At 35.3% G+C, this 19,279-nt stretch overlaps 1 protein-coding gene across 7 annotated transcripts; it reads right to left on the bottom strand.

Moving 5' to 3' along the window:
• Positions 1-3,157: 3,157 nt before the first annotated feature.
• On the bottom strand, positions 3,158-17,924 carry LOC108566888 (bromodomain-containing protein 2-like). Of its 7 annotated transcripts, none has more exons than XM_017926997.1 (15): positions 16,768-17,924; positions 14,201-14,335; positions 13,779-13,839; positions 13,471-13,526; positions 13,037-13,273; positions 11,612-12,964; positions 11,236-11,548; positions 10,556-10,750; positions 10,328-10,486; positions 9,542-9,664; positions 9,222-9,359; positions 5,308-5,390; positions 3,929-5,217; positions 3,698-3,881; positions 3,158-3,541 (listed from the first exon to the last, which is right to left on the bottom strand). In XM_017926997.1, the coding sequence occupies exons 3-15, from the start codon at positions 13,813-13,815 to the stop codon at positions 3,476-3,478; spliced, it is 4,233 nt and encodes a 1,410-aa protein (XP_017782486.1). In that variant the 5' UTR covers positions 13,816-13,839; positions 14,201-14,335; positions 16,768-17,924; the 3' UTR covers positions 3,158-3,475. The 7 variants fall into 7 exon arrangements, with proteins under 7 accessions (XP_017782486.1, XP_017782482.1, XP_017782483.1 ...); XM_017926993.1 differs by having other exon boundaries at positions 3,159-3,541; positions 3,929-5,226; positions 16,768-17,921; XM_017926994.1 differs by having other exon boundaries at positions 3,159-3,541; positions 3,698-3,878; positions 3,929-5,226; positions 16,768-17,921.
• Between the last annotated feature and the right edge of the window lie 1,355 nt (positions 17,925-19,279).

Raw genomic sequence — 19,279 nt, 5'->3', positions numbered from 1 at the left:
ATGAGGAAAATAAATCGTCAGGGCGATTGGGATCATATTTTGGTATGTACAATTTTTCGTATTTTTTTCGGGACTTTCGGAACGAAAACAATCTGCTAAAATGATCATTGCCATTTATATACACATATAGTTTATTTAACGAACACCTCGTCTCGCTTGTTACCAACCACTAAGAATTATGCATTTACAAATATAGCAGCACTCAGTTTCGTAAATCCACGCAGTGCGCTTTGAACCTAGAAGCTGCGCTTTTTCTGACGTCGCTTCTGGTACAAAATGGACAAAGAAAAGTTTAAAATTTGTTGCTTTTCTTATTTGTTAACGTTTTTGTCTCATAATTTACTATATACATTTACCATACTTGTCTTATACTTATTTATAAGAATGATTTTTGTCCGTAAATCTTCGTATTCTTTCTTCTGCTTTCTTAAAAAAAAAACAAAGAAAAGCTCGGAGTAATATCGTTCAAATAATATATTTATTCACTATTATGACTTCAATAAAATAATGTTCAACAGCCATGTAATGTTATGTACAACAAATTTATACTATAGTTATAGACGTCTTTGTAGGGTTCGTTTACTGTTGCGTCCCTGGTTGATTGATCATCGAGATGATCGCAAAAAAAAAACTCGTACTATCAAAAGGAAACTATGAGGATGAGGGGGTGTGGATGGTTATTTTTTTCAATTGAATATCGAAATATAAATCAAAGGAAGAAGGATGCTCTCGTCTTCACAACACAACATCCGTTGCAAAAAAATCCATCAAGGAAAATACTTCCTCGCCTCAACTCGAGTATTTAAAATATTGTAAATTATTACATCTTACAATTCGTCTTATCCAAAAGGTTTTTTGTCTGTTTTTTTTGTAACATATTGTAATATATTTAGTATTTTTTAAACTTTTTTTTCTCTTTCTTTCTTTAAATATGTACATTACAATTATTTATTAATTTTCTCCAAACGCTATTTACATCTTTGAGGTTTTCTTTGTATTAAATAACTGAGAATATCCTAGAGCCTAGACCATACATCATCAATAATCCAAAACATCCCGAAAAAATAATACAAAAAGAAAACTGCAGAGACGCTCTTCCAAATTCCAAATGAATTCCCCAAGGAGTTAACAATAAATACACAATTAATACGCGCTAAACGCAATTGCAGTGCCATATTATACTAGTACAATTTAAAAATAATAATTCAAAAAAATAAAAACAGTGATTATTGTGGAAAATAAACGATTAATTCATTTTATAAATTAAAAAAAAGGAGAAACTATGCGTAACGAAATTAAGTCTACTTAGAAAATAGTTTTAAAAAAAATGTAATAGTAAAGACGACACAATTTCGACCTGGTATTTTCGGTTCGAAAACTGAAGAGAAATTATCAACCAATTATAATTAGTCACTAAAAAATAAAATAAAAACTAGTTTCCGTATTTTTTTTTGTATCTATATTTACATAGTTTATTTCTAAATAGTGTAGTTTTTGTATTTCTTGTTTTTGTTTTTTTGTTTTTTCTACTGGACATAAAACTAGAAAGCAAAAAAATGAGGGGGAAGGCGCTGTGTTGTAACCTCTATTTACACTTTCGATAAGAATTTTCCTTCGATTCATAAAGTCTTATTTATATAATAAAAAAAAAACGAAGAATTAAATGAGACGCTTTGTTGTTGCCACCAACTAGTATTAACAATGATGTACGATCTACGTTAATTAATTAGATTTTTTTAAATAATCAAGTTATCTTTTATAAACTTATTAGACTAAGCCAACTCTGCACCAAACATACATATATATATATACATATAAATTAATAAGTGTATAACATATATGCATCAAAATTTACAGAAAATAAAATCTTGATCCGCTCTTCGTCCTGATCAATCGTTCTCTCACACAAATTCTCCCTTTAATTAATTACAATAAAGAAAATCACCAAAAACATTTTTTTTTTGTACAAAACAGTCGCAGCGGTTGTCCGCCATCTTCTTCGTTCGGCTTCTGTTTCTTTTAAATGATTTATATTATCTCTATTTGTTTGTTTAATTCTTCCACTTTCATATTTCCAGTAGTTCCCTTTCGTCCTCTTCACTTTTATGCTCTCAAATAATCATATGTACATTAATACACATCTAAACTATGATATCATAAACATAATAATAGTAATAATAGTTTCTTTCGTCTCCACCCTGCTCAATTATCTTTTTCTATATTTGTTTTGTATTCTTCTTCTACCTCCTCCTCCTCATCATCTTCTTCCGATAAGTAAATAAAAATATGTTAATAATAATAAAATAATGAATAAAATATGAAACACTGAAGGAAGAACAGTTTCCATCGATCGTTCTCACCCAAAGTTATTACATTATAAATCTATGGTTAACTAATTGAATGGCAGCACTGTATATGCTACACACAGATAGCGATATACGTAAATATTTATATAAATAAGCATCTGCGTGTAGAGCAGACATCTTCCTCACAAGTGTCTCGTCGGTATGAGGGGGGAAAATATTATGTTTCTTCAATATATTTATATTAAATATTATCAACAGTAGTGATGGTCGAGGGGGAGCGGTGCGCCGTCGAACAACATCACGCAAACATCCATGTAATAACATACGAACGAAAATAAAGTAAAGAAAACTGTGACCCACCCAAATCTCCAAAGACGCCGTGTTCCTCATGCCGATTACAACAAAATAATAAAAATTATTACAGATTGCAAAAAAAAAATATATATATATATAGAGGAAAAAACTAAAACAATAAATAATAATTAAACTAAAAAAAATGCATATATGTATATATATATATAATAAATAATAATTGCATTGGATATTTGCGTTTTGTGCAAGGCCACATCCATTTATCCTCAACACTTCTTTTAACCATCATCATTATACAATGTGCTTGAACCCAACATATAATAAGTTATGTACATCTATGTATGTATATATATATTTATGTGTGTGTATATATATACATGTCTACGGTATAAACAAAGATATTTTACTATGTACAAGTCCCTTAAATATGTATATATATATTTGTTTCATATATATATATATAAATATATTATCATTATTTTTTTAAATTAATTCATCAAAACTTATATATAAAAAAAACTACATATTATCCTATATATATATATATATACGTCTTCTTTAAGGGCGTATGCCCCCTTCTGCTTTACCTCTCATTATCGTCATCGACCACGCACCTTAATTAAACACATTAATTAATATACAAAATTATTAAACTTTTCTCTGATTTGTTCAGTTTGCACATGAACGTCTGGAAGCCTCAACCAAAAAAATGAATGAAGTTTATTTTCTCGTTTTGCTTCGTTCTCTAGTTTGAGCATACGCACACAACACATTATGTTTTGTTTAAATTTGTTTACTTTCTCTCTGTATTCCTGAATTTCAATTATCATACAAGCTTTTCCATTGGATATGGTCCATTATAAGGAACCTTCGAATGCGGCCATAAGATCACTTTGCATGTTCATGTCTATCTGATTCGCCATCTGAAAATAACAACCCAATTTAATCCATCTCCTTCCACATCTCCTCAAATTATGATCAAGTAAATGTCTTCGCCTTTTAGGGCCGCGGTTAAACGTTCAATACATCTATTCGATGCAAACTTAAATAATATATGTTTTTATAAGCGTAGCACTTACCGCCTCTCGCCTCCTCCTCTCCTGTTCGCGTAACCTCTGTCGTTCCCTCTCCGTCCTATCGGAACCAGAGCTTTGACTGCCCGGCGATATGCTATCCTCTCCGGGAGAGGATCTCAACTCATCAACCCTCGAAGCGGGTATAGGTTGCTTCTGTTCAGCCACAGCTTTCCTGCTCACGAAGCTACTATTAATACTCTCTAACACTATTCTTAACACATGCAGACCACATACCTGGCTTTCTCTAATGCATCTTCCTCATCGCGCTCTCGTCTTCGCTCGTTCTCCATCCGCATACGCTCTTTCTCCGCCTGCTCCTTTTGCTGCCGCTTCATCTCCAAGCTCTCCAACCTAGCCTTTTCCCTATCCGCCTTCTCTTTAGCCTGCTTTTGGAAAGCTTTGAAGCTGTCCGACACAAATTGCCGACTGCTACCACCCTGGTTGCTGTTTTGCGGAGAATTAGATTGTCCCAAGCTTGACCATGAGCTCTTCATGTTTGGCTCATGTTTGGATTTATAGTTTTGACCGCCAGGTGCCCCAGGGCCACTGCTAGACATCGAGAATGATTGCTGATGTTTCTGCTCAGGCGGAGTCAACTTTTTATCCATGCTCATGTTTCCTGGAACGTTCAGCGGTTCGATTAGCTCTTCGATTGGTTTGGGCTGGATCACGGGCAACTCTTTCTTCACTACGCCAACATTGTTGACCGGTGGAATGTTATCGAATATCGACGACATTGTTATATTCATTGGTACGCCACCCAAAGACGAAAGGCCGTTGTTCATAGAACCGATGTAATCGTGCTTAATATTGCCGAAGCCGTTATTGTTGGTGTGCAGCATAGCCTGCGAAGTGGGTGTGATCAAAGACGGGATGTCGTGGTCGAGGGACGGATGGACGGCTAAGGAGTGCATCATGGAATTGGCAGGCATCATTGAAGTGGGCGGCATGTTGCCAATTGCGTCCAAACCCATGCTGGATGGAGGCTGCTGTTGTTGTTGCGGCACTCCTGATTGCTGTAACATTGCAGGTTTCTGATTAGGATTGCAGGACATGCCCAAGCTATGCATCAGAGGCATTTGGACCATGCCGGAATTCAGGCTATCTAGCGGCTCGTTCTTGATCATCGCTCTTTCCAGGCTGGCCAAGGATTGCTCCAAGGGATCAGTGAAAGTGTTCGTGCATGGTGATATTATAGAAGGCTTAGGTTTGTCTGGAGATGGTGTTGGCAGAGCAACCGGCTTCGGTGGCTGGGGCACCGTAGGCGGCGTGATCGTATGCGACTGTTCCTGCTCAATAAGAGGCTTAATGTCATTTGTTATGGATGGTTTCCTGTTGTTTGTAGCGTTAGGTTTAGCCGACACGTGATTCGTCGCGGCCACGGGCGATATTTGCGGCGGCACACTGTTTATAACCGAATTATTCACGGCTGGAATCTGCTGAGGTGGAACCGCTTGTTGGGGTTGTTGTTGTGGTGGAGGCGGTACTTGTTGTTGAGTGGAAGGTTGTTCATGTGGTGTTTTCTGTAACGGCTATCATAGGCAAAGTCAGCATTTTTTAAAATATGTTTAGACTACGAAGTAGAATGATTGAAATGCAAATCAACTGCTTACCACTGTATTATTTGCAGCTGCGGCCGGATTAGGAGATTTCTTCGTTTTCTTCTTGGGAGGCCTATTAACTCCACCTACAAATTCTAAAACTTTAGTAAAATAAACTAAGCCACTTACATGACTAGCTATGGACCTTGAGTGCACACTTACTTGATTTACAGCAGTTGTGTAGAGCGTAGTACAAGTAGAAAATAATTAACAACCGCGAGAACGATATTCGAATCAAAGCAATAACAACCAATTTTTCTTTTGTTTATTTTTTATATAATAAATTTTTATATTCAATTCATTCATTAATAATATTGTTTTTTTTTGTTGACATATTTCACTTACTCTTAACATTTGTTATATTTATATATTTATAATATATATAATTTTCTTTTTTACAAATTTCATGAATACGACTTATATTAATATTTATATAATATTTTTGTTGTAGAATTAAAAAGTAATGCGAAAATAAAGTAAAAATAATTAATCGAAATAGAATAATAAATGAAGGGAACAAACAACCTACGAGAGGCAAGATGCTTAATAATGAAGATTTCAGAACTTATTTACATAGCTTTTACATAAATACAAAACTATTGTATACATATATATTCATATTTACTATATGTATCACTTAGTCTGAATAATAACATACGAATAAATGACCAAACTGAACTGAGAGAAAAATAATAATATGGGACATATTAAATATTTATAATGATTTGATAAAAAAAAACTACATATAAACAAATATGTATATAGTATTATGTATAATAAACAAGTTCTTTCGAAATTACAAAGTGTGCAACTAAACGCTCATCAACTGATAAAATGTGAAAAATAAAATAATATTCAATAATCAAAGTATGTACAACCATACTGCATTTGTGTATATATATATAGTATATATATTACTAAAATTACAACTAATAAAGTATATAAAAAACAAGTGATGAATTCATGTTTTAAGTTTAAAAAGTCTAGAAGTTTAAGAAGAGAATAGATTGAAAGAACAAACAAAAAAATCAGTAGAGTGTGAGAACTACAAAAGAAAAATAAACTTATATACATTTTACATCACAACAGAATTTTATGATATGAAATAGATTCACTTATATAATAATAATAATAATTTGTTGCTTTTTGATTATTAAATGTGTTAGGATTAAGTTTAAAAATAATAGTAATATAATAGAGACAAATTAATTAAAAACCAATTTCAAAATAATAATAAGAGTAAAAATAAAACGAGAGTGAGTAAAGTAAAGAACATCTCAGACTTGCCTCTAAATAAGTCATGTTGCCATTGATTTGTAAAAACAATAACTCAATAAAACAAACAAAAAATATACTTAGTAAACCAAAAAAATAATAATTAAAAAAAAAGTTTCCTTAAATATTCTTTCTTTTTTTTACGCTGCTTGAGTACAAACAATGTGGATGGAGGCCAGCGCCACAGCCAAAAACAAGAGAAAATCATATAATAAAAACAAAAAAAAATGAAAGGGGGAATTTGAAAATTGAAAAAAATAAATAAAAAAACAATTACAAAATGAATCGGAATATTACACACCTCAACCATACAGTAATTGAACTGATAACAAATAGTGAATTCAACGATTGTCGGATTACATATCGTAAGCAAACTAATAATAAGTTACGCAATCTACTGAATGATTAAGAAATGAGTTGACGAGACAGCCGCCACACACATTGTCTGCATTTATTGGGGAGATAGAGAGAGAGAAAAAAAAATAACGAAAAATAAATAAATAAAAAAATAAAATAAATCACACCCTGCTGGAAAATCTTGCTTGCCGTAGTTAATTAAAGTAAAATTCGTTGTTATTGCTATGATCGTACTATTCCTTTTTTGTTAAATCTTTAAGTTAAGTAATCGATAAATAATAATAATAAAATAATAATATAAAATAAATTAACATCTATATCTTTTTGTTCCTTGTTTAAAAATAATAATAGGTAAATAAAAAAAATAAACGAACAAAAAGACCTACTGACTGTATGGCCGGTCCATAGCTGCCAGACTCCACACATTTTGTGCACTCAAGGCATTTTCACCACTCTAAACTGGCACGAAACATTGTTTCTACATAAATAACACAGCACCATTGCGTTTCGGTATAAGTTGAAGACTTTAAGCAAACAAAAATCAAACAGCGAGAGAAAAATAACTTTCCGCCGAGTTTAGAGTGGCTTTAAGCATAAAAAACGTTTCATTTCAATAATAATAATACTATTCAGAAATCATAAATACGAAAGAAGAAAATATTTGGATCCCCTGGATTTTGCTAGATGTTTTTTTTTGTTTGGTTTTCTAGAGGATCCAAGATGCCCCCGTTTCATCACCATAATTATCATATATATATAAATACCAAGTAAACAAAAAACACTTTGTTTATAAAATACAAAAAATATATATCAAGGCACCTATATTTAAATAAAGAAAAAACAAAACATAAAACTATTGAAACGAACAATTACAGAAACTTTCCTTGCCCTCCATCGTCTTATCGTTATACCATATTTTTGTATTATGTTATCATTAAATATAGAAACAAAGAACTTACGAAGTACGGCTAAATTATAAATCGAAAATAAAATTAAAACTTTCAGTTTCCTTTCTTTTTTCTTCTTCTTTAAAAGAATCACTAATTACTAACGAGCAAGGAAAGCCTCGACAAGAACACAATTCTGTCATCGTTCAAATTGCCTTTTCTTGATTCTAGGTGAATGAAAATCCGCGAAAATACAAGTGAACGTTTTCCCGAATGAATTTACATAAGAGAAAAATTAACAGATATTTAGAAAATGCACGCGATTTTAATCGAAGGAAATACTCTCACGTGTATTTTCGCGGCTTCAAAAGATTTTACTATATACATGTACCATAAAATTCGTGTTTCTCCTTATAATAGGAAGTACACAGCATATATAATAACCATATTAGATATAAACAAAAAAAACACTATGTACACTTTGTTTACTTAAATTTTACTCTTTTTGTACGCCCACGCGCGGCGTAGAGCCGAATGCATGTATCTCAGATGCATTCGAAAGAATTGTTTCAGTTCCATACGTTCAATGCAAACGGTAAAATTGAAATTTGGAAATGCTAAACAAAACTGTTTTCACGAAGCTCAAATTCGCCAAATTCATTCGTTTCGTTTATTTTCATTATTTTTTTTTAGTCAAACAATCTCTAAAAACTAAACCTTGCACACGCTCTCTAATTACGCTTAATTAATTCATATTAATTTGTTTATCTCTTAATGAACACAAATACATAATATCGTATAAGCCGCGATTTTTACGCAAACAGAAGTTAATTGCTTCAGACTACACACGAGTTGATCCGCAGTTGCGCGAATTACTTATTGCGAGAAGAAACGAATAGAAACGAACAATGGACGATTTTATGTAGTTCTTTTCTTAAATATGTTTCAACGTAATTTCTATAATACAAGTGGACGAGAATGGCACTTTATCAAATAGAAAATAAAAAATGAATTTAAAAAAAAATAAAGTCTACAATATAAACTAGAATAACAAAAGCCACAACCACGCCGTTATTAATATAGTTAACAGAATAAAATAAAAAGTATAACTTTAATTATTAATATTAATTAAAAATAAAATTTAAAAAAAATAAACGAAATGATGTATGTATATAATACAAGTGCGCGTACTTTCTTTGTTCAAAAGAATTTATCTACCGCGAGAACTGAATAGAAACAATTCTCTTTTTCATGAAATGTCTGTTGTTTCATGACTAAGTTATAATTTTATGTTTTTTGTTTTTATATAAATCTGTATTTTCATTTATGTGATGGGGGAAAGTTCCTCTTTTTGTATTTTTGCTTAAATAGTTTCGTTTCTGTTTCAATCTGTTAAAAAGAGCTAACCTGCTTCACTGTCGCTGGAATCACTTGAACTGCTGGACATGCTGGAGGTGCTGCTGTCCGTGTCTGAACTGCTCGAACTCGAGGATAACCTTCCAGATGGTCCACCACTGGCTCCGGTTGCATCAACCTTGCCATCGTCTATGACAAATTAAAAGATAAACATTAATCGTGATGAATATTAAAGAAATTTAATAAAGAAAAAAGAATGATTTAAGACAGTTCATGCTAGACAACTAGAAAACAAAACAAAACAAATATGAAAGAAGCCCCTAATTGTCTATGTTTTTTTCTTGTTGTGACTGCTTGTATGTCATTATTACCTTTCTTGGGCGCCTTTTTGTTAACATTTCCGATTTTATCATTAACATCGCTAAGTCTCTTCTCCAATTCCTGTTTCCTTTCCGCCATTTGTTCATCTTTTGATTTACCCGGCATTTTCTTATCTATAAAACCATATACATAAATTCATAACATCATCGCCGACTAAGAACTAGTGATGTTTTCGAAAATTTCTAATCAAACAAAAATATATCCAGAAAACAGAAATAAGAAGATTCACATTACTCTGTTTCTCCCTTAAGACAACATTTAAGATATGGATGCAGTAAGAGAATATATAAATAAATTAACGCTCTACAACATTTGAAAATATTCCACTTTCATACTCTCTTATTACACACATACCGCCAAGTTTACATCGATTATCTAACACTACTAAATGTTTCTTGAATGAAACTAAAGAAGTCCACCAATTAACGAAAGAAATACAAATTATAAATACACATGTTACAGCATGCTAGAATAAGAATGTTTTGATTTTATCAACGACTCGATTTTAACAGTTGCATATACAGCCGTCAAACTATTATTATTTAAATAGATTGATTAACAGAAATGCAACTGGTAAAGAGTCCTTTAAATTGAGACCCATAACCTTAAAGAAATGAAAATCGAGTAACAAATGTTCTACCATGCTTAGAAAATGTGTGTATAGTTCCAATCACATACGCCACGTAGCACTCAATGAATTTTTTGTTGTTTTGTGTTTTGTTGGCTACTTTTGGGTGGTTTTCGTGTGTGTAAGCGGAACTTACAGTAAGGCTTACGTGGCTTTTTACGTAGACAGGATGCGACGTAACTCTCGAGCTCGCGTAAAGTCGATGGCTTTAGCGTCTCAAAGTCTATCTCGATTTCGTCTGGATTTGAGTCTCGCAGCGATGGCTCCCTCGACTGAATAATATGCACAACCCTGCCCAACTTATCACCTATAAAACAAATAGACAAAAATATCACTCATGCCACAAAATTTTAAAAAAACAAATAGTTTAACGTACCTGGTAATTTATTAATATCAAGGGACAACTGTCTCTTCTCGTCGTAAGACATTGGCCTAGCGTTGTCCTCATCTTCGGAGTCAAAGGCGACCGGTTGAACAGTCGGCGTCTTTTTCCTGCCGCCACCCGGTTTGTTGTTCGCTTTGGGTCTTTTTCCACTAGCGTTTGGTCCCGCGGGCTTTGGTCCCCTCACTCCTAAAAAACACAAAAGATATATTAAATATAATAAATAGGTATGCACAAGTATCAGACATGCTTGCAACCATAAAATAGTAAAGCTACACTATATTGTTAATGAAATTTCTGATACTGTAAGGTGCAACAAAAGCTCACTACAAAAATAAAATGCATAGTATATAAATATTAATGAGCAGACTAATATCAGCATACGCTTCTAACAATGCAAAGAAGATAAAGTATCAAAAAAATAAATTGTTAGTTAACTAAAATTGATGTATATTTTAAAAAAGTCAATTTTACCGATTCAATAATTTTTTAAGAAATTTAGATATTTCATAAAAAAACAAAATGTCTTGTATTTTGATATTGGTGCTTTAAAAACTGGATATTGAGAATTACATGCGTTTGAATAATATGAAATAAAGCAAAACCGACACCAGTAGCAACGCGCGTGCAACATAAAAAGTAGTAACAACGTGCTCTACGTGGTGTGATCTCACCTTTACTCTTAGGTGGTTTTGTAGCAGCGTTGGCGGCAGCCGCCATCGTGTGGTGCATGTTCAGGGACTTTCCGGTGGCGGGATGATGCACGTCTCCCGTTCCCATCTTGAGATCTGCCCCAGACACCACGCTGGCTATGCTGTCGTCAACGCTGTCGGTGATAATGGAGTTCGACTTGGCTATGGCTCCCGGCTTACCCAAACTACTGCAATTTGCTACCATCTTCTTGCTCTTATCCTTCTTCTTTTTCTCTTTCTTCTTCTTATCGCTCTCCTCCATCAATTTACTAATGCGCTCCTGCATGGCAAACAACTACTCAAAAAAACACAAAACAATTAATACAAGAAGTCATTTTGAATATAATAATAACATTACCTCTTTTTTCATCAACTTAATTTGCTTGTCGCGCTCTTCCTCCGAATCTTCGGTATCACTAGAAGACTCTGAACACGACCCGGATGAACTAGAGTCGGACTTAGCGTTCGCGTTTATCCTGTTCATGGGCTCGTCCGGAATCTTTGCGAACTTCATTTCGAACACATCCTGGAGCTTACGAGCCATAGCTACGACGTCGTGATCCGACGGATTATACTTGTAGCAATTCGTGAATATCAGTCTGACGTCAAGCGCAAATTCTTGTGCTGTACGATACTCCCGAGAGTCCATCTTCTGCTTGACGGTACCCAGGTCCATGGGTTTCTTTATGATTTCGTGATAGTCGTGCAGAGCCAGAAGTTCCGCATCGACGGGCTTGTAGAAAGGCCATGCATAGCTAGAGTGCTTCTTGGAAAAGAGCTCCTTCAATATTTCGTTGCAAGACTTGAGGGCCTCGCTGAGTTTATCCTTAGCTTTATGCGATGGGTGCTGCAGAGTATTTGGGATGTTGGCCATCAGGGGCGAAATATTTGGTTGATTGTATGGGACAAGACCGTCCATCTCGGGTCTGATGGGCTTCTTGATCTGTCTGCCGGACTCGCGACGCGCCGAGACTTTCGCAGACTTGGATTCCATTGATGTGTTGTAATCGAAAACGGAGGCGCCAGGCGTTGTCGTATCAGCCTTTCTTTTAACACCTTTTTTCACTTTAGCAGGTTGAGAAGGGGGCATAACCGTGCCGGGCAGCACCTGCGGCGGCAAATTCGGTTGTTCTATTTGACCGGCGAGTGGCTGGGCCATGTGGTAAGCACTCGGTGGAATCTGTTGCGGGAGAGAGCTATGGGTGGCGGCGGCAGTCGCAGCTGCAGCAGCGGCGGCGGCGACTGCAGCTGCAGCCGCGATAGGCACGGCCGTAGGCGGCGGGGCAATGGTCGTCGTTGCTGTACTGCCGGGAACTGTCGCTGGAGGCGTCGTACCCAGCGGGAGACCGGCATTGTTCACGGGAGTCGTCACTGTGGAAGACACGGTCGCAGGTGGTCGTCCCCTGCCGGTTCCTGGTGTACCAGCACCACCGCTCACCCGACCTTTCTTCCCTTTGACGCCGCCACCCTTCGTAGGCAGATCGACCGTGTATTCGTCCTTGGGCATATCAGCTACTTTCGTCAAAAACACTTTCTCCAACGTCTGTGCCATCACCACAACGTCTTCACCGGGTTTATTATACACATAACAGTTTGTGAACATTGTATTAAAGTCTTGTATGCACTCTTTTCCGGACCAGTAGAAGTTATTGTCCAGCCGCTTTTTGATTGTCCCCAAATCCATGGGTTGTTTAATTATCTTGTGGTAATCCTGCTCAAATTCATAAATAAACATACATTATTAACCCTACAATTAACGTGAATAGAATATGATTGCACGTACGGGTAAGTTCAACTTCTTGGCATCTACGGGCTGATGGAAAGGCCAAGCAAATTGATGTTTCCATACCGCTTTGAACACAGTCTTCTGCAGAAACTGCAGCTGATTCGTAACACGGCCGGGCCGGCTCAGTGGCGGCGTTATCTTCGGCTGTACGATACCATTGACTGGTTCTACTGGTTCGTCCACGCGCGGTGACGGTTCCTTCTCCTTCATCGAATCACCCATTTTTCCACCGTTCTAAACCAAAACAACAACATACAATTAACAACACTACTAATCTAGTGAATTGACCTAATCTCCATGACTCATCTACGATATTTGAATAGACGATAACAGAGATTATAATTATATGTCAAGTCTGTCGAGAGTTGTATATAGCCATAATTTAGTTTAAACAGTACAATATACAATTTCCTGAACTCAATATTACTTACCGTATTATTTTGAATTGGTGGTTCGACTTGTTGCATGTTGACGCCAAAGGTAGCCTCTGTAATAACATCGGTTCCTTATTAGTATATATATAAATGGAAGTCTGAAAGTCTTGGGGTAAAATGAAAATAAAAATGGCGCGCAAATGCTTCTACCTAACTGATAATCTTTAGACGATTAGGTGTCTGTTTTCCCTTTTCGCTTTGTAATGATTGCAGTTACAGGGACACAGAAGTACAAAATAAGCTAACATGATGCAAACGATTGAATAGATAATAATTTATGTGTATAGAAAAGAAAAAACGTTTACCCCAGAGTTTATCTAAATCAGGGTCTTGGCAATTCATCTTCAATTTGCACTTTTAACTACACTAGAAATAAATAATTACTAAATAAATATATATATAAACTTAAAACAGAACACCATAGTAAATTATAAACAATATTAACGAATCACAAGCGTAAAATTAACATATTGCACTAGAACAACAGTCCCGGTAAGTGAGCAAAATTAACACTAAAACCAAACAATGGTGGGACGCCCCGAAGAAAAGATGCTCAAAAAAAATAGAAAGAGAAATACTGTTTACGGGCATGCGCGGCTTGTAACGCTACCCCTAAAACTGGTCAAACGCGTCTATGGTCAATTTTTCCCAATTTCACTAAGTACAATACAAGAGGAATAGTATAAACATGTTTTATTTTAAAGCATTTACGTGTCGTATGGCTCACCTTTATGCTATAAGCTGGAAACGGCAGATCTGTGCCTGACAGTCAGCTGGCATGCAAACGAGATAACAATCTTTCTGCATATCCCTTATGGGACATTATAGTGTCCTATATTAAAACATCGCAATGGCGCATGGTCTGCAACAAAATAAAAACAAAAATAATAATCTACTAACAATATAATTTAAATGGAAATAAATCACATATAAACGAGAGAAACCCGAATTTTAAAAGGCTTTTAACGACCCTCAAAAAAAAACAATAATTGAGGATTAGAGAAAACGATGGCCAATCGTAATTACAGTTTTGCAGCCTCGGAAGTGCCCTCCTTCCGAAACCATCAAGGCTCGACGACGTTTGAAACGACGAAATGTACAAATCTGATGTACAAATTGCCGATACATTGCTATTGAAAATATACGTTAAAAAAAAGATCCCGAGTTCGTCGTGTACGCGGGCATTGTGTAAGGCCAAGGATTTCATTGCTTTCACATTCGTCGTTCATTACCGAAACTCAATGAATTGATGACACTGTTTGTTATGATGTTACTATATACTAGAAGCAACGCTGCATTAAATAGAGCCAATTTTCACCGTAAATACATAATAAATATCTTATATAGGGAATATGAAATATAATAATTGTAAACTATGGCAACCAGCACTACTATTGCATATATCAAAAAATAGTTTCAGCATTTAAAATATACAACTTTCACTTCACTATAGACGTAGTTAATTTATGCACCCCCAATGAAACATCCACATCCCCTAATGTAACAAACAAAATACGCCCGACTTTTTCGAAATTTAAATTCACACTAATGATGCAAATAACAGTAGGTATTAGAAAGTTACAATATAATTTTAAAATTAAAGTTATAATTAAAGACTCGTTATTTTTGGAAATAAGTCTTCAGACTTATTGAAATGATGTACCATGTAACTTGTAATAATTTTTTACAGATAAATGTATAAGGATATTCCAAACTGAATAAAAAATAGATTGTTATAAATTATCATGAATTCTAGGATTGGTAAATATCAATTTTTAAATAAATCTAAACACTGTTTTATGAGTTCTAATAATTTGTTCCATTTTTATCACATAAAGCTTATATTTTTATCTACCTTAATTTTTCTTTAAAAGTAAGCTAATTGATGTATTACAAAATTTAAAAAAATTCTTTTTTTAATAATTCTACATTTATATAATATCTAATTCATATTTTGTTTTGTAACAAATTTATGATATAATTATAATAATAAGTTTTATTGCATTAGTCGTTCAAAAAAAACATATACAGTAATAAAAGGAACAAAATATATATAATTGCTATTGCAAAGAGCTATTGACCATAGGTCTTTCTGCCCGATATAATTATATTAGTTAGTATTTCTGATAAAACTAGTAAGAAAACAAAGTAGAGGTTAGTGGAATATTGAGAACATGAAAACATTCAAAAATAAGTAGAAATATTTATTGTAAAACATAAAATGATTACAAAATGAATAAACCATAAGTGAAAAGTAAAGAATTGTTCATGTCAATTTAATACTGTGATTTTTCAAATTGAATTTTTATTGAAAAGTTAGCTGTTCAATGATGATTTACAAATAACACAAATCTAAGAAGATTTAAATAAATATCTATTTAATCCTTGAAATATTTGTGAGATAATACATAAATAGGATAAAAAAATTATCGTAGATGCAAATATTACAATTTTAATTGTTTCATACATCAAATTCAAGTAAACACGCATGTGTCTTATATTGCATAAAGATATCTTGATTAACTTTTTAATGATTGTCATATGGAGTGCTCGTGCTTGAATTTCAATTTATGAATGTTATTTATGATTTAATGCTCCTTATATTGAATAAGTAAATTGTAGGAGAAATGGTAAATAAAAGATACTGTTTGATTTATTTCTGATTCTAGTATGCAGACTGAACATATATATACATTTTTAGTGAGAATCTCTTTCACTGTGTGACTCCCCGGAAGTTGATTGTTTCGAGGACTTGGTTTACATATGTAGTTAGATGGTAGATTGGAGTCAAGCTCGGGCACTTGGAATATTATAGTTGTTGGGAGCTGATTCAAGTGCGCTTTGTATGTATGTGTGTATAAATAAAATATTATTATTATTGCATTGGCGTTGGATGCAAAGTGAGGGAGAGAGAGAGATGCATAGATCGAGAGACCTTGGAAATATGCTGTTGTCTGGGATGTACGTGTAGTTAGACAACGGACGCTACTAAACATGTTCGCTGGTAATGCATTTGACGGACGAACGCGGGAAAACTATCGAATAACCTAAATCAGAGAGAAAATAGTTGATGAATAGATCGGGCGCGGTGGATTTTCGCGGGCAACGACGGTTGCGACTAGGCGAAACCGAGGTTCTCTAGCCGTACAACAAACATGGCGGGATTACGGTCTAGGCTTTGGGGCAAAAGCCGAGTTCGTATCCGTGTAAATTTAAGGGTTTCGGCGGTCGCCCGCTTCTCCTACAAACGCCGATCGCATGCGGCATACGCTAATTATTATTGTGGACATTTACCTGCACATCCCCAATGAATATTCCACGCAAAAATCCCGAAAAATCCAGAGCGACACCGCACACACAGCAACACTCACTACAATCCCGCTTGCCAAGCTTGACGCATACTGCCATGATGGCGGCCGCGTCTACACCCACTTGGCGTCATCTCGACTAAAAATCCTCGTTTTCCGCGGGGACGCGACGGCAACGCGTCGAAATACAGATTGAAACAGTCCTCCGTCGCTCGACGGCTTCCTTCTGCAAACCGTTTTCCCTCCGGCCCGTCGCCGAACACCAGATTCCAGGAGATTCCACGGGAATATGGATTTTACACTGAGGTCATGCAAATGGCTACCACCTAACCATACGACCATACGGCGCAGCGACGTCCCTCCCGGTTGTATAACAGATTTGCCTGTTCCGTCGTCCCAGTCCTCCACCGTGCATCTCCTGTCCAGCAGCCCCTCGGAAAATTCCCGCTTTCGTCCACTGGAAAAGAATTCCGCGAATCGCACCCTGTCCGTACGCTTCCGGTCAACGCCAACCAACCCAACGCGACCTCTCCTATCTCTCTCTCTTTCAAGAATATAATAATGGAGGACCGGAACGTTACCAAGGAACAATTAACGAGTTTTGTTTCTTTTTCTCTCTTTGGTTTTTTTTTCTTTCTTTCTTTTTTTTTCGTTCGTTTTTCCACTGCTTTTTTTTACGTGGTCATCGTAGTCCTCGGTGTAAATCCAAGCGTCGTCCTGATCCTCAGGCGGAACGAGGAACAGAGTATTCGCATTCCCGCCGCAATCTTTAATTAACTCTGCTCATTGCATCCGATCGACGATTATTATTTCGCAAACGGGAGGAAACGAAAAAAAAAGAAGAGGCAACGGCGGCACCGATCGCTTAAAGTGGGGCGCGCACTGACAACAAGGCCATGCCATGCGCCGTCCCGCGGAAAATGTTTTGCCGCTCGCGGATCGGAAAACCTCGTGGAAAAGCCCGCTGTTGTTCGACACCAGAAAAAAAAAATAGACACGCACCGATCGTTTGCTTTCACGCGTTTTCGTTATGCTGAAAACCTGACGGCATTCCCTGCCGGAAAAACTCGACGCTTCGCTAACGTTCCTCCGCCTCCTACGGCGACCTCTGTCGACGGACTTTGATGTTGCTTGGCGCCAAACCCACATTCATTCGGATAAACCTTTTTCTCCACCTATTCTCATATGTAAAAATAGATATAACTTATGTAGTATTAACTCTACTTATAACTTACTATAGCGTGCAACGACAAGATGTTTGTTTGTTGATCGACGCTTCCCTTTTTGGATATGTTTAGTTGGTTGTCTGATTACGATAATTGGAAAATAAAATGAATCAGTTTTGGCTTATACGATCTGTGCAAAAAATGTATTTTAGTAGTATATTATTTGATTTGCTGTTATAAAATTATATTAGTAAGAATAATAGAATTTATATCTTATCGAAAAACAAAATAATATCAAACAAATTGGATCGAATAAAACAAGAATAATTATTATAGTATCCATGCCGGGAATTTCAAAGTTATTACTGTTTAACGGTACTTAAAAAATAAATGTTTCGTGAATATTAAATGATCGCATGTTTTACAACATTTCTTCTTCTTCTTCTTCTTTCAATAATGAGCTTCCTTCTGGAAACCCCTTCCCATTTGGCAGGGTCCTGTCGACCCGTTTGCCAGTCGCTTATCGGTGGGATCCTTTACTGTCTACAAAAATTAACCAATAATTAGCGTGGTATCAGGTCGAAACCTCTGCAAAACCAGTAGATCGAGGGAATTTACAACATTTAGCACGATTGGTAAACAATCGATCACTGACACCCACCTCCATCTATGTTTATATAATGCATTTGATATCTTTCTTCTAAAACCTGTCCTTAAAACAATGTCCTGTTCGTACGCCTGCTCACGTAGTAACAAACAAATTTAAAAAATATAAGATTTATTTATAAGAATAAAATGTATGTCTTATATATCTATTACAGAATGGAAAATGTTTTAAATTTTGCTCTGTTGGTAATGTTCTACGATCATTACGGAATCCGCCGACATTGACCGACATTGTTGAGCATCCATGAATAAAATTATTTACAGCAGCGACACCTGCTGTAGGAAAACAATGGTACATAGACCGTTAGAAATTTTGGGAATTTGTATGAATCTGAGAATCATGGATTCCAGCAATAGGACGCCCCCATTATACAAATAGGCACGAAAGAGGACGAAATTAAAACGGCTGTCCGGTTGTATATCTGTATCATAGGATGCCCCTATTATATATTAGTTATTATCTGTTCCTCTTGAACGTTTAATATATGATTGTACAATTCATACCAATATTCTCAATAATTTCTTCTAAATATCATATAATAAGTTTTATACTTTAGTTTACGAAATTCTGTAATTATTTGCTGAGCGAGTAACAAGGGAATAAGAGAACTGACTCAATGATGGCATCAATGTTCAAAATATATGCAGTTTGGACGATCAATATAT

This window comes from Nicrophorus vespilloides, unplaced genomic scaffold (assembly GCF_001412225.1).
Source record: "Nicrophorus vespilloides isolate i.1.1-1 unplaced genomic scaffold, Nicve_v1.0, whole genome shotgun sequence".
NCBI lineage: Eukaryota > Metazoa > Arthropoda > Insecta > Coleoptera > Silphidae > Nicrophorus > Nicrophorus vespilloides.
Note: the sequence above shows the minus strand (reverse complement) of the source record. Positions and strands in the feature narration are given on the sequence as shown.

Coding starts and splice junctions, on each gene's coding strand:
- LOC108566888 (XM_017926993.1), bottom strand. CDS start 13,815: ATGAATTGCCAAGACCCTGATTTAGATAAACTCTGGG. Junction 13,527..13,778: donor TGATTTAGATAAACTCTGGG/GTAAACGTTTTT, acceptor ATGTTATTACAG/AGGCTACCTTTGGCGTCAAC. Junction 10,487..10,555: donor TGATATTAATAAATTACCAG/GTACGTTAAACT, acceptor TTTGTTTTATAG/GTGATAAGTTGGGCAGGGTT.